Source organism: Astyanax mexicanus, chromosome 2 (assembly GCF_023375975.1).
Source record: "Astyanax mexicanus isolate ESR-SI-001 chromosome 2, AstMex3_surface, whole genome shotgun sequence".
NCBI lineage: Eukaryota > Metazoa > Chordata > Actinopteri > Characiformes > Acestrorhamphidae > Astyanax > Astyanax mexicanus.
The window spans coordinates 31110289-31131931 of NC_064409.1; the positions used below are offsets into that span (position 1 = coordinate 31110289).

General features: G+C 38.5%; 1 protein-coding gene across 1 annotated transcript in view; it reads left to right on the top strand.

Annotated features, from left to right (window-relative positions):
• Window positions 1–21643, top strand: part of rerg (RAS-like, estrogen-regulated, growth inhibitor) — a 108737-nt gene that overhangs the window by 44908 nt on the left and 42186 nt on the right. The window contains exon 3 of the mRNA XM_015607512.3: window positions 18751–18807. Coding sequence (XP_015462998.2) covers window positions 18751–18807 — 57 coding nt within the window. The remainder of the gene's footprint in view (window positions 1–18750; window positions 18808–21643) is intronic.

Below are 21643 nucleotides of genomic sequence, written 5' to 3' on the forward strand. Positions count from 1 at the left end.
CTATCTGTATCTCTACTGGTTTAAAGGATAGTAGATTGTACGTGTGTCTCTACTGGTTTAAAGGACTGTAGACTCTATCTGTGTCTCTACTGGTTAAAAGGACTCTAGACTCTATCTGTATCTCTACTGGTTCAAAGGATGGTAGATGCCATCTGTATCTCCACTGGTTTAAAGGACTGTAGACTCTATCTGTATCTCCACTGGTTTAAAGGACTGTAGACTCTATCTGTATCTCCACTGGTTTAAAGGACTGTAGACTTTATCTGTGTCTCCACTGGTTTAATGGATTGTAAATTCTACATGTATCTCTACCTGTTTAAAGGACGATAGTCTCTATCTTTATCTCTGCTGACTTAAAGGACGGTAGACTCTATCTGTGTCTCTACTGGTTTAAAGGACTGTAGACTCTATCTTTGTCTCTGCTGGTTTAAAGGATGGTAGATTGTACGTGTATCTCTACCTGTTTAAAGGACGGTAGACTCTATCTTTGTCTCTGCTGGTTTAAAGAATAGTAGACTCTATCTGAATCTCTACTGGTTTAAAGGACTGTAGACTCTATCTGTATCTCCACTGGTTTAAAGGACTGTAGACTCTATCTGTATCTCCACTGGTTTAAAGGATAGTAGATTGTATGTGTATCTCTACTGGTTTAAAGGACTCTAGACTCTACCTGTATCTCTACTGGTTTATAGGATGGTAGATGCCATCTGTATCTCCACTGGTTTGAAGGACGGTAGACTTTATCTGTGTCTCTGCTGGTTTAAAGGACGGTAGACTCTATCTTTATCTCTGCTGATTTAAAGGACTAGTAGACTCTATCTGTGTCTCCACTAGTTTAAAGGATGGTAGATTCTAAGTGTATCGCTACTTCTTTAAAGAACGGTAGACTCTATCTGTATCGCTACTGGTTTAGATGACGGTAGACTCTATCTTTGTCTTTGCTGGTTTAAAGGATGGTAGATTCTAAGTGTATCGCTACTGCTTTAAAGAACGGTAGACTCTATCTGTATCGCTACTGGTTTAGATGACGGTAGACTCTATCTTTGTCTTTGCTGGTTTAAAGGATGGTAGACTCTATCTGTGTCTCTGCTGGTTTAAAGGACGGTATACTCTATCTTTGTCTCTGCTGGTATAAAGAACGGTAGACTATATCTGTGTCGCTACTGGTTTGAAGGACGGTAGACTTTATCTGTGTCTCTGCTGGTTTAAAGGACTAGTAGACTCTATCTGTGTCTCCACTAGTTTAAAAGATGGTAGATTTTAAGTGTATCGCTACTGCTTTAAAGAACGGTAGACTCTATATGTGTCGCTACTGGTTTGAACGACTGTAGACTTTAGCTGTGTCTCTGCTGGTTTACAGGATGGAAGACTTTATCTGTACCGCTACTGGTTTAAAGGACGGTAGACTCTATCTTTATCTCTGCTGGTTTAAAGGACTGTAGACTCTATCTGTGTCTCTGCTGGTTTAAAGGACGGTAGACTCTATCTTTGTCTCTGCTGGTTTAAAGGACGGTAGACTCTATCTTTATCTCTGCTGGTTTAAAAGACTGTAGACTTTATCTGTGTCGCTGCTGGTTTAAAGGATGGTAGACTCTATCTTTGTCTCTGCTGGTTTAAAGGATGGAAGACTTTATCTGTGTCTCTGCTGGTTTAAAGGACTAGTAGACTCTATCTGTGTCTCCATTAGTTTAAAGGATGGTAGATTCTAAGTGTATCGCTACTGCTTTAAAGAACGGTAGACTCTATCTGTGTCGCTACTGGTTTGAAGGACTGTAGACTTTAGCTGTGTCTCTGCTGGTTTAAAGGATGGAAGACTTTATCTGTATCACTACTGGTTTAAAGAACGGTAGACTCTATCTGTGTCTCTGCTGGTTTAAAGGACGGTAGACTCTATCTGTGTCTCTGCTGGTTTAAAGGACGGTAGACTCTTTGTCGCTGCTGGTTTAAAGGACGGTAGACTCTATCTGTATTTTTGCTGGTTTAAAGGATGGTGGAGTCTATCTGTGTCTCTATTGGTCTAAAGGCTAGTAGAACCTATAAGTGTATATTGGTGTAGGAGAGACACCAAGAGAGCCTACCATCCTTTAATCCAGTAGAGGCAACCAGTAGAGCCTACCATCCTTAAAAATACACACTCACCAATACAGTTTATCATTCTTTGAATCAGAGATGCGCCAATGTGTTCTACCATCTTTTAACCAAGTAGAGACACAAATAGAATCAATCGTTCTCTAAACCTTTAAAGACGTTGAAATAGATTTAAACCAGACAAACAGATTGAGTCTCCCATTCTGCAAAACAGATAGAATATGCTGTCCTTTAAGCCAAAGAAACAAATAGTCTACTGTCATTTAAGCCAGAGAAACAAATTGATTCTACTGTCCTTTAAACCAAAAAAACAGATAGACTCTGTCATACTTTAAACCAGAAACAACCTTTAGACCACTTAAACATATATAGTCTACCTTACTTTAATCCAGAAAAACAGATAGAGTCTGCCTTCCTTTATTTCAGAGAAGCAGGTAGTCTTCCATTCTTTAACACATAGAAACTGATACAGTCTACAGTCATTTAAAACAGAGAAACAGATAGTCTACCATGCTTTAAGCCAGAAAAACAGATAGACTCTACCTTCATTTAAAAGAGAGAAACAGGTAGAGTCTTCCGTCCTTTAAACCAGACAAACACAAAATTTGAACCCTTAAAATGGAAAAATAATAGACTCTACCATCCTTTAAGCAAAAACAAAACAGATAGAGTTTACCATCCTTTAGAACAGAGAAAAGAGTAGAGTGCTTTAAACCAGAAAAAAAACATAGGGTCTCCTTTATTTTAAACAAGAGAAACAGATCAAGTTTACCATCCTTTAAGCCAGAGAAACAGACTGAGTGTACCATCCCTTAAACCAGAAAAAACAACAATAGTCTACCATCCTTTCAGCCAGAGAAACTCATTGAGTCTACCATCCTTTAAACCAGAGAAACAGTGAAAATCTACCCTCCTTTAAAGCAGAGAAACACATAGAGTCTACTATTCTTTAAGACAGAGAAACTGACTGAGTCTACAGTTTTTCAAACTAGAAAAAAACAGTTAATCTTCCATCCTTTAAGACCAAGAAACAGGTAGAATCTACCATCATTTAAACCAGAAAGAAACATATAGTCTACCATCCTTTATAACAGAGATACAGATAGTCTACCTTTCTTTGAACCAGAGAGACAGATAAGATTCTAACTAAAAAAAAAAGCATTATAAAAATACACGGTAGAACTGTTTCCATAAAAATTACAGAAAATTATCATACCTAATTTAACAATGACTCCCTGTAAAATTACTGCCTGTCTTTTAATATGTTCTCTGTAATTTTTTACTCAAAGTATAGTAAATTACATGCATTTTCTGTTAGTAAATGTTCCTAAAATGTAAATAAAATCTATAAAATACTGTATTAATTAATTATTTGAAGGATGATATCATTTAAATAACAATGTAATTATGTTACTTGATAGAATTATAGAATTTTTTTTAGAATTAAAAAAAGAAAAAGTAGTTTTGCTGTCACTTAAACTTTGTAATTCCACAACTAGTGGCTTTATTCTAGAAAGGCTCTGATAGACACAGATAGAGTCTACCATTGTTTAAACCAGTAGAGCTACTGATAGTCTACGAACCTTTGAACTGGTAGAGCCACAGACAGAGTCTACCGTCATTTAAACCAATAGAGCCGCTGATAGTCTACCGTCCTTTGAACAAGTGGAGACACAGATAGAGTCTACCATGATTTAAACCAATAGAGCCACTGATAGTCTACCAACCTTTGAACCGGTAAAGACACAGATTGAGTCTACCATCCTTAAAAGCAGTTGAGACACAGATAGAGAAAAAGATAGAATCAGTCATTGGCGTAGGAACCGGGGGGGATGGGTGGGACATGTCCCACCCAATATTAGAAACAGGTGGATTTGTCCCCCCCAAAAATGAAATAGTTTCGCTCAGCTCAGTCGTACTGTTAATGAAGAGACCGACCGCTAAGCGCTGGGAAACCAATCACGGTGCCGGTTCAGGGAGAAAGTCCCGCCTTTCAGGAGAAACAGCCAATCAGCTCGCTGGTCTTGCGAGAAGAGTTAGCGTGCTGGTGGAGGAGAAGCCCCTCCCCTCGCTGTGAGATTTAGAAGCGGTGTCCAGCATCAGCTGGTGTTGAAGTAAATCTGGATATACGGCGATTTTTCTAAGAGGTAACGGAGTTTACCATGTGGCCTGTGTTGAGATTATTTCTGATAGCTGGTTAAAAAGACTCACTACTAGCTACTAGAGAAACAGATATATTATATCTTTTAAACCTGTAATGAAGCTTGTAGAATCTACTGTTCTTTAAAATGTAAATGTTTTTTTTATGTGTTACACCCAAAACACACCCATGATTAATTAAGAGAATTAGTACATGCCTTTTGCCTGCTTTGAGCTGTGCAAGGTGTATTTTCTGTGCCCTTACTATACAAAAGACACACTGACACGCCCTTAATCAAGCTGCATGACGCGTAATTGGTTGATGGCCCCATCATTCCTTTAAATATAAGAGACACATAATAAATATACATATATTTAAAAAAAAAAAAAAAAAAAAAAAAAAAAAAAATATATATATATATATATATATATATATATATATATATATATATATATATATATATATATATATATATAATATATATTTTTAACCAGTATTAAACCATATATAGTCTACAATCCTTTTAGGACAGAATTATTTTATCTTATTATAATATCTTTGTGTTGACAGCCTGTCTGACCTTAGCAGTGCCCTGTGGAAATGTAGGTCCTCCCCAGGAAAAAGATAATGATTGCTCACACACTGTGCATGCAACATTACATTCCATTTTACATTCCATTACATTTGGCAGATGCTTTTATCCAAAGCGGCTTACAATAGTGGAGTACATGGCAGAGTGGCGGAGTGCTGGACAAAGTGTTCAGGTGAAATCTGCTATGAAACCAGGAACACCAGGCAGGATCCTTAGGTTTCAGTTTGTTATTTGTGAGCTAACAGCCAAGTTTTGCCGGGTTGGAGATTGGTTGGAGGGTTTACCATGATGCTTTTGCTGTGTTCAGCTGAATTGGAAGAGAGTTTATTACAGTACTAAAGCATATTTGTCAGCTTTCTGACAGCAGGGTTTAACAGGGTTGGAACAGCGATGCTGAAATACACAGCTGCTGGGCGAGGGAGTGTTAGAGTGGGTTAGCTGCAGGAATGACAGGGTTGCTAACAGACATAGCATCCGGGCTTGGCAAGGTGGGAGCAGGTCTTAATGCTGGTCTGGTGATCTAGTGTGGGGTTTACTGGTAGAAAACACATAGTACTCCTTTAGTGCTGCCTTTACTGACTTTCTGCTCAATTCAAAACTGATAGTTAAACCAGCATTCGTGCAGAATTTTATTAACATATATGTTTTGCAAATTGTGATGCTTACTGTGATCAAGTGAGGCTAAAATGCTTGATCTAGACATGCACTCAAATTAAGCAAAACCTCACCCCATGTGTACCCTTTTTATTATGTCATTTATGACAGCACAGAAGTTTGTGGTCTTTGAATCTGGAGTTGTTGGAGATACTTTGAGTTCAGCTGATAGCAGATTAAAATGTATTGCAGGACTCAAGCTGCCGAAGCCTCGACAGGACTTGCAGCTGTGAGCTTCAAACTGTTTCAGATAAAATTTCACACTAATGATGCACGGCTCTGGAGTGCGAACAAAATGATTGTAGTTGTTTCCAGCAGTCACAACTTTTCATTGACAACTTTATTGAGATAGCGATAATAAATAAGGAATCAACATTTTATAACACACAAAAGTTTTAACAAAAGTAAAAATATACATACAAATGTATTAAAATTAGTCAGGTTGCAGTAGGCAGTACTGTAGGCAGTAGGAAGTGGCAGTACATTATTATAAGAATTTTATATATTCTAAAAGGTATTGAATTCAAACTTGTCTTCTTTTGACTTTCAAAGACATAAAACTGACACATGAAGTTTAATAATGTTTGTTCATATTCTGCTCATACTTTTCTGTGTGAAAATAACCTGTTATGGATATTACAGTATTACATTTTGTGTCGTTCTCATTTTTGTCCCTGACACTCATTAGTATACATAATATAAAGGAGAGGAGACAAACATCCTCAAGGAGAACCAGAGGAAAGTGCAGCCATTTTGAAAAATATATATGTATAAATATATAATCCTCTAAACCTTGTGATGTACAGGTTAGTAAATCCAGCCAACCATATTTTATTATTTAATGCAAATTAAGCAAGGAACACTCAATTTCTCTTAGTAATCAGTAATTCCAAATGTTTTAACAGTAAATCATGTATCATTAAATAGGCATTCTCTCAACAGGCACCTCTACTAGCTCTGTGTACAAACTCCAGTGCATCTAATGTATCCTCAACCTGTGCCAATATTTAATTCTTGACTAGATTTTCAAAACATTTCAGAATTAAAGATGTCAAGGCGATTGGTCTAAAATCATTTAGTCATTTTTGAGGCATTGTTTTTTGCTATTACCAGTAGTTTAGGAGTGTTTTCAAATATTTGGAATCTTTTGCAAACCTAGGGACTAAGAAAAAAGGGACATTTCTAGCATTTCTAATATTCTCACAGGGCTCTTTCTAACATTTACATTTCTAACGATAGCCACACTAAAGTCCACTGCATTCCTGGAACTTGTCCTTTCTTTTGCAGTAATTATATCAGCAGTAAAAGTGATTGGGGTCAAATTGTGTGTAAAAAACTGAACACTGATGTTCTCCAGAAATGTTATCTAGCACAGTTCGAGTGCAAATAATGCTGAGTCTGTTGATGAACATGTTAACTGGGACATGTTATTATTTTACATTACCACTCAGACAGAGGCTTAATGTAGAGCTGAGCTCGAAGCAGCTTTACTGATAAGAACAAAACTTGAAGTGGATTAAACTGTTTTTTAATGCATGTTGCATTAAATGATGCATTTAATTACTGGTTCATAATCTTTTTGTCTGGATGTTTAATATACAGTCTTCCATCAGCTGTGACTGATTGAGAAGTAAAATATTAAAATAGTAGAAAAGAAGTTAAATAAACACAAGCATCATTTATTTACTGTGAGTCATAGTTTTGCTTCACTTGGCATTTATTTCCATCATAATTAGTGGTTTTAATTACTCATTAAATTTTTAAGTCCCATTAGGTTTTTTTTAAAGGAGCATAATAAAGAGAGCGTGGCTGGATGCAGCTGTGTGAAAGTTTTGCAGCAGGAGCTAAATCTACTTAATCTAAGTTTTGAAGTTAATGTTCAGTTTTATTTGTTTAAAGAATATGTTATATGAAATTATTAAATGATTGGCCATTGGCTGTACTGTGATTTGTGAATCTGTGACTTTGAGATGTGATTGGTCAGTGGTGTTGGGGCAGTGTGTTGGGTCATTGACTGTAGCTGTAGATGTGATGGGGCAAGTGGTTGTATGAGGAAATGGTCATTGGTGTGGGGTCTAATTGGTCAGTGGTGGCATGATGATTGATCAGTGTAATATGTTGCATAATATGAGCCGTGATTGACTACCACAATTGTTAAACTCACTACTCACAGATCAATATGCAGTTACCCATGGAACCATCTTATTTATCTCAGTCTCAGCATGACTTCATAGGAGAAATTGGAGCGTCAATAAAGTTTCAGGCCGTTAAATTTTGACATAATATTGAATGTTGAATAAAAAAGCATGGCCAGCTCAAGCTGGTTGACCAGCATGACCAAAAATATTAAGCCAGATGATCAGGAAGACCCTGCTGGTTGCCCAATATAACCAGTAAGACCACTCTTCGAAAAGCATGACCAGCATAGCCAGCATGACCAAGATGGTTGACTAACATGACCAAGCATGACCAAAACCATATGCAACCCAGATTGTGCTGGTTGCACAAAAGCTGATTAGCAAGCTAGCTCACCAGCACAGAGTATGTTTACATCTGGCTGACCAGTTTTTAACCACTTTGGCCATCAATGCTGAATCTGAAACCAGCAAAGTCTGGCCTTGAGATTAGGTGTTATATCGTATCGTGCGCAATAATATCTCCAACATGTTTGAAAATTGTAAATGATATTATACCCTGAAATATTGTGCCATATCACCCACCCTTATTAACACATCAGGGTACTACTTTTTAGCTGTTTTTATCAATTTTTTTTCACTGTTCTCATTTCCCATTATATATCTACTAGAAACAGATTATATCTGTCCAGTATCATTGATTTTACTTTAATCCTGGATATATAGAGATATTTGGAGTACATTATTATAGTATTATTAATATCATGACATTCTCGTTCATTGACTTCTTTTACAAATCTGATAAAATTCTTGTATGTTTTATTATCTCAGTTAGGGGGTGTGCCATATCATATCGTATGCAGTAATAAACTTAAATTTTCGTTTTGTTGCATTAGTGCATTCCTGTATTTTATTTTTTTTAATTCAGTGTTTTGTCATATCGTCAAGAGTATCGTTATCGCGAAAAGAAACTTAAATATTGTGATATTATTTTAGGGCCATATTACCCACCCCTACTTGAGATGTATCTTTCAGCTTTTTAACTTTACTGTTACTAACGTTTTTTTACTTATTTCTATGAATTTGCAATCATGACATCCTGTTTTCTAAATTTAGTCCAGCAGTGGTTTCACCCCGATGCCTTTGCTCTACTGTTGAGTGATTGTTTATGAAGGGGCTGATGGAGAGTGCTGTCCAGGGAGAATGGACGTGCCCAAGAGTGTGTGCAGGGGAGTGAGTGTTCTGGGAAAGCTTCTGCAGCACGCTGGGCTCTGGACACCGGCTTGTGAGCTCTCCCTGGAGAGGAAGTGGCTTGGAAAGTTGCCGCAACAAATCTGTTTACAGCTCGTATGAGTGGAAATGGTCTGTGACACTGATCATCACACGGTCCCGTACATTCACAGGCTTCGCTCTCACTCACAGACGACCACTGAGAGGACAACAGCTGGTCGTTCTAATGCAGCATAAGTCACAAGTAATATAGCACAACTTAAAGCAAATCTTTTAAAATCTGAAGTGTAGAATACCTTAAGTACAGTAACCACTCAGATCAGACTTGGGAGAAGATAAACTCAAGTGACATTTTTTTTGCAGATTTTGTCAGTAAACGTAATTTGCTTTGGAATTGATTAAATTGTTCACCTTCACTGAGCACATACTAGCACTTTGTAGTTTTATAATTAGTTTTATAATAGTGCCCACAGGACCACCACAAAGCAGCTATTATTTGGATGGTGGATCATTCCTATTAACTGTCACTGCAAGACTGAAAATATTCCAACCAGAAATATGCAGTGTCCTGTGAGCAGCGTCCTGTGTGTAGTGTCCTCTGGGCAGCATCCAGTAGGTAGTGTTTTGTACGCAGCGTCCTGTGAGCAATGTGCTGTGACCAGCGTCCTGTGTCCTGTAAGTAGTGTTCTGTGGACAGTGTCCTGTCACCAGGGTCCTGTGGGCAGCATTCTGTGGGCAGTGTCTTATGAGGAGCTTCCTGTGGGGAGTGTCCTATGAGCAGTGTCCCGTAAGCAGCATCCTGTGAGCAATGTCCTGTGGGCAGCGTCCTGTGAGGAGTGTCCTATGAGCAGTGTCCCGTAAGCAGTGTCCTGTGGTCAGTGTCCTGTGAGCAGCGTCCTGTTACCACTGATGTCTTTATATCTATGGTTGAGCGGCTAGGTAGGAGTGTGTAATAATAGGTAAGGACAGTGAGTGAACACAGTGTTTAAAAACTCCAGCAGCACTGCTGTGTCTGATACAGTCATACCAGCACAACACACTGTACCACCACCACTATACCAGTGTACACAGCCCCTGCAGTGCTGGGATGCTCTGTGGTGTTCTTGTAGGGTCCTGACCATTGAAGAACAGGTTAAAAGGAGGAAAATAAGGTATGCAGAGAAACAGACTGACGATATTATAGATTTATAAAACTACAAAGGCTCCTTTACGCTGAAAAAATAATACTGTGTGTAGAAACAAGTAGTTAGTCAGAATGATAAATTAATTAAATGCTGCATATCAAATTAATATTTAGACATGGAACACATGTGAATGGTCAGTATTGTGTACAGCTAGATGTTAATTTAAGAAGAACATTGCTGTATGAGTGCTTATTGAAACTGCATGTGATTTAGAGGAATCTATGGCTGTGTATTTTGACAAGAAATGTTTGTAAGACTGTGTGAAAGTCCAGGATTTAGCAAAAGCCAAACAGAGAGCTCATTTGCATACTGTGTCCTTTTACCATATTATATTACAGAGGCCAACTCTGCGATAAGGATTAATAAATGACTTTGCTGTCTGTGTTTGGGAAATTGCTTAATGTGGGTCACACAGTATAACTCAGCAGTGCTATACTTGCTGGAGGTGTTGCTTATGAATGAAAACAGTATCAAAATAACAACAAGATCAGATTTGAAACAGTGAAATGGCCATGGGCACAGATTGCTTTGTTTTCAGGAACACAAGTGCAGAACATCACAGATCAATCCGAGTGGAAAATCCTCCATGACCCTTTGGCATTAATTGATCACACAGTTTGTTCAGCACGTGAGAAACAGGGCGTAATGAAGGGAGAACAGGATATCATTACTGAATCCCCCAGGAGATCAGGAGATCGCCGGTTTGAATCCTGTTTATGTAGCTTGCCATCGGCTACTGGGGCCCTGAGAGAGCACAATTGGCCTTGTTCTCTTTGGGAGTATAGATGGCGGTCTTACCCCACATCACCCCCAAGGGAGATGTAGATCAGCACAAGGCGTCTGTGAGCTGATGTATCGGAACCGAGCTGCTGTGCTTTCCTTAGAGAGTGTTGGCAATGCTGCATCAGCTGCAGTTTGAAAAGGGGTGAGGCGGTGGCTGGCTTCACATGTATCAGAGGAGGCATGTGCTGGTCTTTACCCTCCTGGTGTTGGGGCATTACTAGTGATAGGGGGAGTCCTAATGAGTGGGTTGGGTAATTGGCCATGTATATTGGGGGAAAAATGGGAAAATAAATAGAAATAAAATGATAAAAAAACAAAAACAAATTAACACTTACAGTGAGCACAAGTGGCTGGTGTTAATATAATCTTTTTAAATATACAGTGTAGATATTACTGTAACACCAATGGCTTTTTACTAAATGCAGCTATATACACTAGGGGTGCATGATACATAAAAAAAGTATGATGAGTGATATTGGTGCTCGTAGGGCAGTGCAATAATTTAGTATCAATGAAAATCGCTCTGATGTTAACATGATTTCTTCTTATATTTCCTGATACCTTATTGACAGCATTCATCACTTACTGACATTCCTTACAAGGCAAATTACATATATTGAAAAATTTTTAATCCCAATAAACACGTATGACAATTAGTAATAGTGAATATAGTGTATATAGAGTCTTTGGCGAAAGCCCCGTCGAAAGCCCAGGTCCGCAGCGTCTGGAACCTCGCAGATCCTGCCGTACAGGTACGGCGGGGGCGGAGCCTATCCCCTGGGCAACCGGCGGGACCGAACTGGAGGCGGTGGGGAAGGAGGAGGGTGAAAACGTATGTCAGCGTCTGCAAGCAGGGGAGAACAGGTATGAGGGAGGTCTTATAAGGACAGGTGGGAGTTGGTGATTGGCTGAGAAAAGTGGCGTAATTGTGTCAGTCTCTTTTCAATAGCAACACAGTTTAAAAATATATCTACAAAAGTGAGGTTTGTTTAGGTAAATTTCTGGCATATTGCAATAAAATAATAAAGTTGCACCACTGACTAAAATGAGCTTAAACTACAATTAACAGTCAGACGTTCAATGCTGTCTTGGCTGCGTACACTCAAAGCATGTACATCTCTGCTTGTCACACACACACAAAGACATGCAGCAATGCACAAACCCAACTTTTACATCAAGGATAATTCCTGGTCCCATAAATGACCTACTCACGTACCTTGACAGCTTAAACGAGCAGGTCAGTTTCCTCTGCTAAGTTAAAATAGCAATGCACCAAAGTCAGAGCGCACCTGGTTCTTAAAGAGAATAGCAAGTGACACGCTGATTGGCTTATTGCACGTTACATTCAAAACCCACATTAATTAAGAGAATTAATACATGCCTTTTGATGATTTGATTTATTAGTACTGTGCTTTTTGAGCCGCTCAAAGGCGTACCCATTGCGATAGCAAAGACACATTGACACCCCCTAAATAAAGCTGCAGGATGCACTGTTGACGACTCGTCTATAGACAGGGCTAAAACAGGCCCCAAAATGTTTTTACAGTGTGCCTTCAACTTTTCAAATATAAAACTTAACCATTGTAACCTACAATTTCTGATATAAAGGCTAAACGTTTTCAGACCTCAACCTGCAGTGCAAGCAGTGCTACAACTCTTTATTCTAAGGTAGCTTTGGGCAACAGACAACACAAAGATGGTAAATAAGAGAAAGGCCACACGCAGTATGCAAATATATGGTGCCAGGAGCCTTATAGAAAAGCTGTATTAACCAACAACGTAGAAAGACAACAACACGTGTAGTATAATAAAAGTTGGTTGAATTTTTTTCATTGGCTCAACAAACATTTTTAGGTTTTAAGGTTGAAGTTCTCTGAACTCATTTTATTGAGTTGTATTGGCTGGTACGTTGGTACGTTCATAACATGAATTAAAACAAAAGAATGTGCAGGCACAGGCACAAAAAAAGTATCTATGGCCCTATATATCTACTGTATATCCAAGTCAACCGCGCACCACACAGTTTGATTTAAAGCATGTCAGTGTGTCTTTGTTATCGTAAATAACAGAAAAGTGTGCCTTGCATGGCTCAAAACATGCAAAAAGCAGGTAGTAATTCTCTCAATCATGGATGCGTTTTAAGTGTAACGTGAATCAGCAGGTCACTTGCCATTCCCTTTAAGAGCCAGGTGCCCTCTGACTCGTATTCGTGCCTTCATTGCCAAGATAGCAATAAAACCTCTTAAATGTCTGTCTGCCCTGTGATGGTTTCACGGCCTGTCCAGGGTGTATACTGCCCTTCAACCGATGCTGGCTGGGATAGGCTCCAGCCCTCCCGCAACACTGACAGATAAAGCGGGTATTGGCAATGGATGGATATTAAAGCGCTTTGGTACATTTTAGGTAAAGTATCATAGTGTGCCAATATATATGACATAAGAATATACATAGACTGATAGAATATCTGGTAGCTCACAGAAATCTCCAGTTCCATATGCAGACTACTTTTATTACCCAGCATGATAAATGATAACATAACTACTCTGACAGCAAATTTCAGGAAACATTTGGTAAAACAGGGTTAATAATGGTGCCTGTAGCCCTTATGCCAAAGCATTGGTGCTGAAAGCTTGAAAGTAATGACCCAGACAGTCAACAAGGAACCTGAGCGGCACACAAAGAATAAAAGAGCTCCTCAAGGCTTCCTAAAGGTGACTCACTGCCATGAAGTCTCAGTTTACGTGTTTGCTGACAAATTACAAAAATTACTTCCTAGGCTGAAGTCTAATTTATTTGGTGCTGTCAGAAATTGGCTTTTCACACAAGCTGGCTGCGTCAGTATGGCAGATCATCTGTACCCAATTTGAGATGAACTAAAATAAGCAAATTCAGGGCATGAACGAATGAAGGGCCGCTCCATTTTACATCCAGACGTGGTCATTTTAAAAGCAGAACTCGGCCAGCAAGTTAACCCAAAAAGTTTTGACAGGGCCTCACAGTGAACTGCTATCAGGTCGTTATTGAGGTCAAACAATTTACTGCAGATTTATTCATCCAGAATTAATCCACCCATGTTTGGATTTCAGTAACATACCATTATTTTTTTTATCTGTAGCAGGCTTTTTTAATCTTGTATTAAGGCTTATTAAGGTTCACATAACAGAGAGTGATAAGAAAGAACCTGTGAAACAACATACACTGAATGCATTTTTTGTGTTTGGCCAGGAGGAGTGTGAAAGGAGGACACGAAACACAAGGATGGGCGTATTTTCTTGCTCAATAGTAGCGTAATTTTACCCACAGTGACTGTGAAAGCAGGGACAACAATAGCTCTTCGCACTAGGAAAGAGATACCCCTCCAGACTCAAGCAGGCTAACTAGAACCCATTCAGAGTCACTCAGGCACATGACAAGCCCCGGAGAGAACAGAACCCAAGATGAATGGCGAGTCGTGGCTCATCCACACAATGAATTTCTAGCGCTACAGAATCAGCTAGTTTTTACTCTCTGTAGCAGCGAATAAGGAATAGATATCACCTTGCGGCACTAATTTTAAATAGACAGGAAAGAAGGAGTTTGAGAAATAGACAGAGTGATAAGTAGAAGGAGATTGGGAGGCATTTAGAAAGGCACAGAGAGATGGAAGGAAGGAGAGAGAAAGAAACTAATCTTTTCTGGCCACAGCACCTGTGCCGGCCCATGCCATCCCTCATTGTTTTGTTGGGCAGGAAATTAATGGAAAAGCAAGTGGAAGTGGGTGGGTGGAGAGAGATTGATGAATGACCTCCATCCACATAAGGACACAGCATGCCTGCTTTCACCTGCCCACTGATGCAGCATTAACTCACACTGGTCACAACCTGACTGGAGAATCAACAGGGAGGGGCAGAAAAATGTAGGGTATAGTGCCTAGAAGCCATTTGGAAGTTTTCTCATTTTATTGGTTTTATAGATGACTTTCTTGATAATATTTACAAAAACAAACAAAAAACAACAGAATTTTACATAATTATGTCAATTACCAGCAGAATGCTTTTTGTATGGTATAGTTAACATTCTAAGAATATTCAATCTTTCAAGTTTACTGGATGTTCTTAGAACATTTTTGTTTTACAGTGGCATGAACAAGTATTTGCTTCATCTACAATTTTTTTTTTGTTTTTTGCTTTTTTTGTCATATTGCTTTTTTCAATTATAAAACAAGTTTTAATATCAGGCAGAGATAACCAGAGTAAATAAAAAAAGCATTTTTTAATTAAATTAAAAAATCTAAACCAATCTACCCCTGTTTAAAATAGTATTTGCTCCCTAAACTTAATAATGTATTCTGCCACCCTTGGCGGCAACAAGTCCAATCAATCTTTACCGATAACTGACAATGAGTCTTTCACATCTCTGTGGAGGAATTTTGGTCCATTCTTCTTCGCACGCCGGGTTGTAGCTGTGTTTGATTGTGTCTCATTGATTTGTTTCCATTTCAATGTTTCAAACATTTTCACTTTTCATCTCAAAAACGATGCTGATCTCTCGCCAGCTGTTCTGACAAGCATATTTGTGACTGTGTAGTTGCTGCTGAGTGCTGCACTGTCTGCAGTGGTTTTGTATGTACTGCACCTTGTGCATGCATCTCATTCATATCTGATACACAAGGCAGCCTGCATGCATGCACATTTGCATAGTTTACAGCAAGTATATCTCTACCTACACTGAAAAAAATAAATCTGAGCGTTAGTAAACGTAACATAATTAAATGATTAAATGTGTAAAGAAAGCTGTTCCAAAGTGAAGGACCCTTCCTATACCACTAACAAATTTAGGCAACATTCAGAGTGATTTCTTGCTTACATACACTGAAAAGCAAGAGTAGTCATTGTATTTACTACTGAATTTTTTCCAGTATTGCTAACATACATTTTCAAATAGTTACTAGGCCTGGCAATCAATGTGTATATCATAATAACTGCACGCCCAGGATAAGTTAGCTTTGGGCAACAGACAACACAAAGATGTAAGTAAGGGAGAGGCCACACCCAATATGCAAATATATGGTACCAGGAGCCTATAGGAAAGCTGCATGAACCAACACTGTAAAAAGAGCATTGACACAGGTAGTGACTAAAACCCTAGTAAATATAACAAGATTTGTGTTTGTTATGCAGGTCTACCGAAAAAAAAAATTGTTGGGATTACATAAATAAATTATATTAAGGAAAAAAAATACACAATGTCTTGTATTTTGAACAAATGTGGAGTAATTAAAAACTAGATATATTCATTTAAAGGGAGAAACATATTTTTTGTTGATAACATCACAGATTAATTATGTTACATTTACTTACACTCAGATTTATTTTTTCAGTGTACAATTAGCTGTCACAAACGGAAAAAGAAAAACAGCTCCACCATAATTGAAAACATTATTGGAAAAGCTGGAGTTTCTTTTTAAAATGTTATTATTTATAATTAGAAAATTATTTGTGCGTGATGAAGCTAAAATTCTTACTGTGTGATGTTTGTGCATGACATCACCACAAAGCCTTGTTAGACTGTTCCATATGTGTGACCAACAAGCCACTAAGAAGGATAGGACAGTCCTATTGAGGACCGATCCTTCCTTGACCACATCCTTTGGAGCTTTGGAGCGCAGCTACTGTGGAGATACTTAAATCTTAACATGACTTTATTTACAGAAAAAAAATAATTAAAGCCATTGAACTGAACATTTTAAATTCTTTAGGAAAATACAGATCTAATACAATTTATGTGGTATAATAAGTTGGTGAAAAGTATATGTATATGTATAGCTCAGTGGCGTGCAGTTAATATAGTGGGTACCCCTTCTGCAATAGATAAGAGTCCCATAGCAGCTGAAAAACGCAGACTGCTTTGAATTAGTTTTTGTTTGTTGCTGTTTTTTATTTTAGTTCATTTATAAAAATATATGCTTATATAGTTTACAATAACTATAAGAAATTTCCTTATTAAATATTATGTAATGATTTACATGCACAAATTCTCACCACTTTTTGAAGAATTAGAAGGGCCTCACGGCACACCACTGGTATAGCTAGTGAAAAGCTCCGTCTTATGGGGAATCTTAACCCTATTAAACATGAGTGAGTGAATGAAAAAAAGGGAGTGTGCGATGAACCAGGTACGAATAAAAACAGAGAGTTATCTGAGCTGCTGAGAAACAGTGTTTAAGCTGTGGGTCAGCTCATCAGTGGATCAGATTATTTGCTCTATTCTCTCCTGCTGTATAATGATGTAATTAATCATAAGTGGGGCTGGCAGGATCGGAATAACGACTTATGATAAGGCCAGAGTGAAATCAGCCAAGTGCCTGTGTTTTCTTTGAGTGTGTCACAGTCAGGAGCTTAACTGAAATAGCTGGAACGGCTGACAGACAAGGTTCTGTGGGATCCCTGCCAAGCATCTGGATGTTAATTGGAGGCAAATTAAATTAGAACTGCTCTGCTTGGGACTTGGGACAAAAAGGAAATCCAGTCCTGCTCTAATCTACAGCTGTCAATCAATTTGAGTAAATGTGGGCAATTAAAAATCCTCATCAGCCTTAATGTTTGCAATAACTGCTCACCATACACATTATTAGAAAAATACAGGCCTGGGGATACAACTCCAGCAGCGTTGCATTATGTAATAGCAGAAGTCCTAGCTACTGAGAAGGAATCAGAAAAAAAATGGATTCAAAAAAGGCAAGAAGAGAAAATCAGTGTAAAAAGAGAGACATGATAAAAAACATTATCATGACTCTGAGTGGTCTAAGCAGACTAAGGCACTGACATTATGATCAGGAGGTCGCTAGTTTGAATCCCATATATGTAGCTTGCTGCTGCCGGAGCCCTAAAAGAGTGCACAATTGGCCTTGCTCTCTCTGGGTAGGTAGATGGCGCTCTCTCCCCACATGCATCTGCAGCACGATGCGTCTGTGAGCTGATGTATCGGAACCGAGTCGCTTCCCTTTCCTCCAAGCGCACTGGTTATTCAGCAATGCTGTTTGAAATGCTGACTTCACATGGGTCGGAGGAGGCATGTGCTAGTCTTCAGGCAGCCTGCAGAGCACGTTGATTTTTCGTTTTGCCACTATAGTTGGCATTTTAGGGCATGGAGTCACTGGGGCAGGGGCGGTAGCCCCCCCCCCCACCATCCCCATCAGTCTGCTAGTGCACCATAGTATGTTTTGAGTGTTTAGAGCTGCTCTCATAAAACTGTACCTTGTTAGAATAAAGTGCAGTGACAGTATTTTAATATGGTTGCAATAACAATATTATGTATGTAGAATATTAAGGTATACCTTTTTATTGAATGTATACAAGTCTGCTGTACACCAAGTCTGCTGCTCAATTGCTTACTATAAGCAGCATAACATGAATTTATATGGTAAGAATAAAAAAAATGGTCGGTGAGTTTTAAAGAATAAAATATTTTTCACCCAGTACACTTTAGGCTGCCCTGAATGACGTCAACGTTTACCTTAATAATTAGTTTTTCGCTGCAGCTGAGTTATTTTGACTTCACATTTTGACCTAGAGTACATAAAACCAGCTTAAAGTAATCTGTTTTCCATTTGCAGATAGAGAGGTCAGTGGTTCAGTGTTTCTTCCTTGTAGTTATTATTTGTGACAGGAGGTTGTGCAAGAAAGCTACTATTTCAGGCTTGCTTTCTAAAATTTGCTGAATTTAAATGTTAGAGCTATCACATTCTGCAGACACGCTAGGAAACACAAAACAAACGTCAAAAGACAATACACAAGTTGAGCAAGCATGTTTTGCAGATTAAAATGATGTGTATATGCTGTGCTCAAGGTGCCAGGCTTTTATGTAGAGTGTTTTTGACTGTAATTTCATACTTGCTGCTGAATGCATACAGCTATCACGTAAACATAATCACTCCTGTTTCTCCTTCTCTCTTTGTTTCCTCAGCTTTGGTGGTGAGGTTCCTGACAAAGCGCTTCATCTGGGAGTACGACCCTACCCTGGGTAAGAACGCCATTACTCCAAGAGCACTTCTGCTGTTCTGGCTCTCAAGGGCCCGTTATTACAGTGGTAATAGTACTGCTGGTCCTCAGAACTCACCTTTTTCAACCTTTGCTGTGAACAGTCATAAAACACAAGAAAAAAGGTCCAGCCAGGTCCTGTAGCCAAAGAAGCTCATTCCAGAGGTTTGTATTTCAAAGCAAGGCATGACAAATCAAATCTGCGTAGGCGGACGAATAGTGCAGACCAGTCAGGTGCAGATAAAGCTGTCTGCCTCTTATCAGTGTTTGTTGTACCACATTAGGAATTCTACAGATTGCAATCATAGTCCACCTTTGACATGAGGCGTCGTTTTAGTTAAAGTTTTAGATGTAGACTTAAAGAAATGGAGCTGCACACTTCCAGGAAAATCTTACAGGGTGTTATGTGATGAGTGGGTGGACATGAATTGCCCTGCTAACTGGCCTCCCGTCCTGTGTAGTAAAACCACTCCAGATGATCCAGAACGCAGCAGCACGTCTGGTCTTCAACCAGCCAAAACGGGCACATGTCACCCCGCTGCTCATTGAGCTCCATTGGCTACCAGTTGATGCTCGCATCAAATTCAAAGCTCTTACAATCGCCTACAAGGTGATGACAGAACAGGCTCCTTCCTACCTGCACTCGCTCCTGAAGGCTTACGCTACCTCCCGGCCGCTGCGCTCCTACAATGAACGTCGCCTCGCTTTGCCAAACAAACATTCACACAAAGCAATCCAGACTGTTCTCATACAGAGTTCCCCAATGGTGGAACAAACTACCTTCCACTACCAGATCAGGAGAATCTCTCGCTATCTTTAATAAACTCCTGAAGACAGAGCTCTTCAAAGAGCACTTCCTCTCTTAACACCTCTAACACACTAACTACTTCTAACCTCATTTCCTTCTTCCCCTCCTTCACTCCTCTATCCTATTACTCCCCTTTGACCTCCTTTTATCCCTATCCAAAGATGTTTTTACCTTTAAACTTATTTTACATTGTACTTGACTATTGTAAGTCGCTTTGGACAAAAGCGTCTGCCAAATGTAATGTAATGTAATGTAATGTAAATGAATGAAAGTGTGTTTGACTTTGTGCAATTGACTTTCTTTGCTTGTGCTATTAATAATAATAATAATAATAATAATAATAACCTTTCTGATGGAAATGTAAATCATTTCTGGTATATTTTTTATTCAATGTAAAAAGAAACTGTTATCTTTAATTCTGTTAAATTCAATTATCAAAATTTTCTGTTTATATTTTTTTCATTTTAAGTTTTGAGTTTATTTGGGTTTTCTTATTTGGGTTTTCACAAACTAGTATAGTTTAAGCAAGTATAGTAAGCCTGTATTGAACTGTCTGTGCTCATGAAACTGTTCATCACAGCTCCACCTTTATGATATACATAAGATTACTGTCATTGCTAAATTTGACAGCCTGGAATAACTAGCCCCCTATCTTTCCCATTGTTGCTAAATGTCAAGTCAGGTATATTAATATATTGCCTTTAACAATAGATGCTATGACAGAGAAATTTTACAGACTTCCATGTCTCAGCCCTAGTGAGCAGGCCAGTGAAGGCAAAGACAAGGAAAACTCCCTTATAACTTATCAAAGCTTGAAGAAATCAAGAAATGTATCAATGTACAGTAATAAAAAATGGATGAGAAAATAAAAGTGACCATACAATTGCCCTAGTTTAAAGGATAAAGGTGGCTTTGAGAGATCTCCATCTCCATAATAAACTTTTATTTCACACTTTGTAATTGTGTTTAAAGAGGAAATCTTTACACTTTCTGATTATTTTTAATTTTTCTTTGGACACAGTTAACACAGAGAGAGATGTAACAACTGTTTCTGGTTTTGTTTGGTTTGTAATTTGTCCAAATCAGTAAATCTGACATTTTGAAAAAAGTTTCACACTAAAGGCATTTTATTTGTTAACTTACTCATTAGTGACATGGCATTTAATAAATATAGCAGCAACATAATATTAATGCATAATATAAATGCAGCAACACATGCAGCTCTATCTAATTCTCAACGATTCAATAATACTAAACCTCTTTCCTCTTTATTCAGCAGTCTGAAATGTAGTGTTTTTGACTTTATAGGTTTTCAGGAGGAGCTGCAGGGGCAGACCGAGCTCTATTGTAGCACTGGGGTTAGGAATGTTTACAGGTTGACTGTGGGCAGTGCATCACACCTATTAAAAGCAGAGAGAGACTTTAACAGGCATTGCAGTGTCTCGCTGACAATGACACCTAGTCTGTGCTCAATGAAAGCCATGTGAGTCCGGATGCTGGAGGAATGTAAATTGTAAATTGTAACTTTTATGTTTGTCTGAATGCTTTTGCACCCATTCATGCATAATCTAATGTACTTACCCACTTCAGAGGCATAGTGGATGCTTTGTTCTATCGTCTGAAAGCACATAGGAATAAATGATTTGCTGTCAGGAAAATTACAGGCTTTAGAAATTTCAGTGAATAACACTTCGGTGCATAATGCTTGTGCCCCAGACATCCATTTACACTCCTACACGTTTGCAAGGTCAGAGGGTGTGTGCAGTCAAATGTTTGGATACACCTGATAAATGTACTGTGTATTTCTCATTTCTAGAACGCAAATATATAAAAAGAGTGTTTGTCAGCCTTAATGCATGTTAGAACTGAGCGGTATTATAATATTTATCTACACTGTAAAAATTAACTCTCACCATTTTTAGTGACCTGTTTTTTAGTTGGTCTAATTTAATTTTCGGTTCTGCTGACAACCCTAGAATTTTGGTCCAATTAAAGAAAATATGCTGAGTCA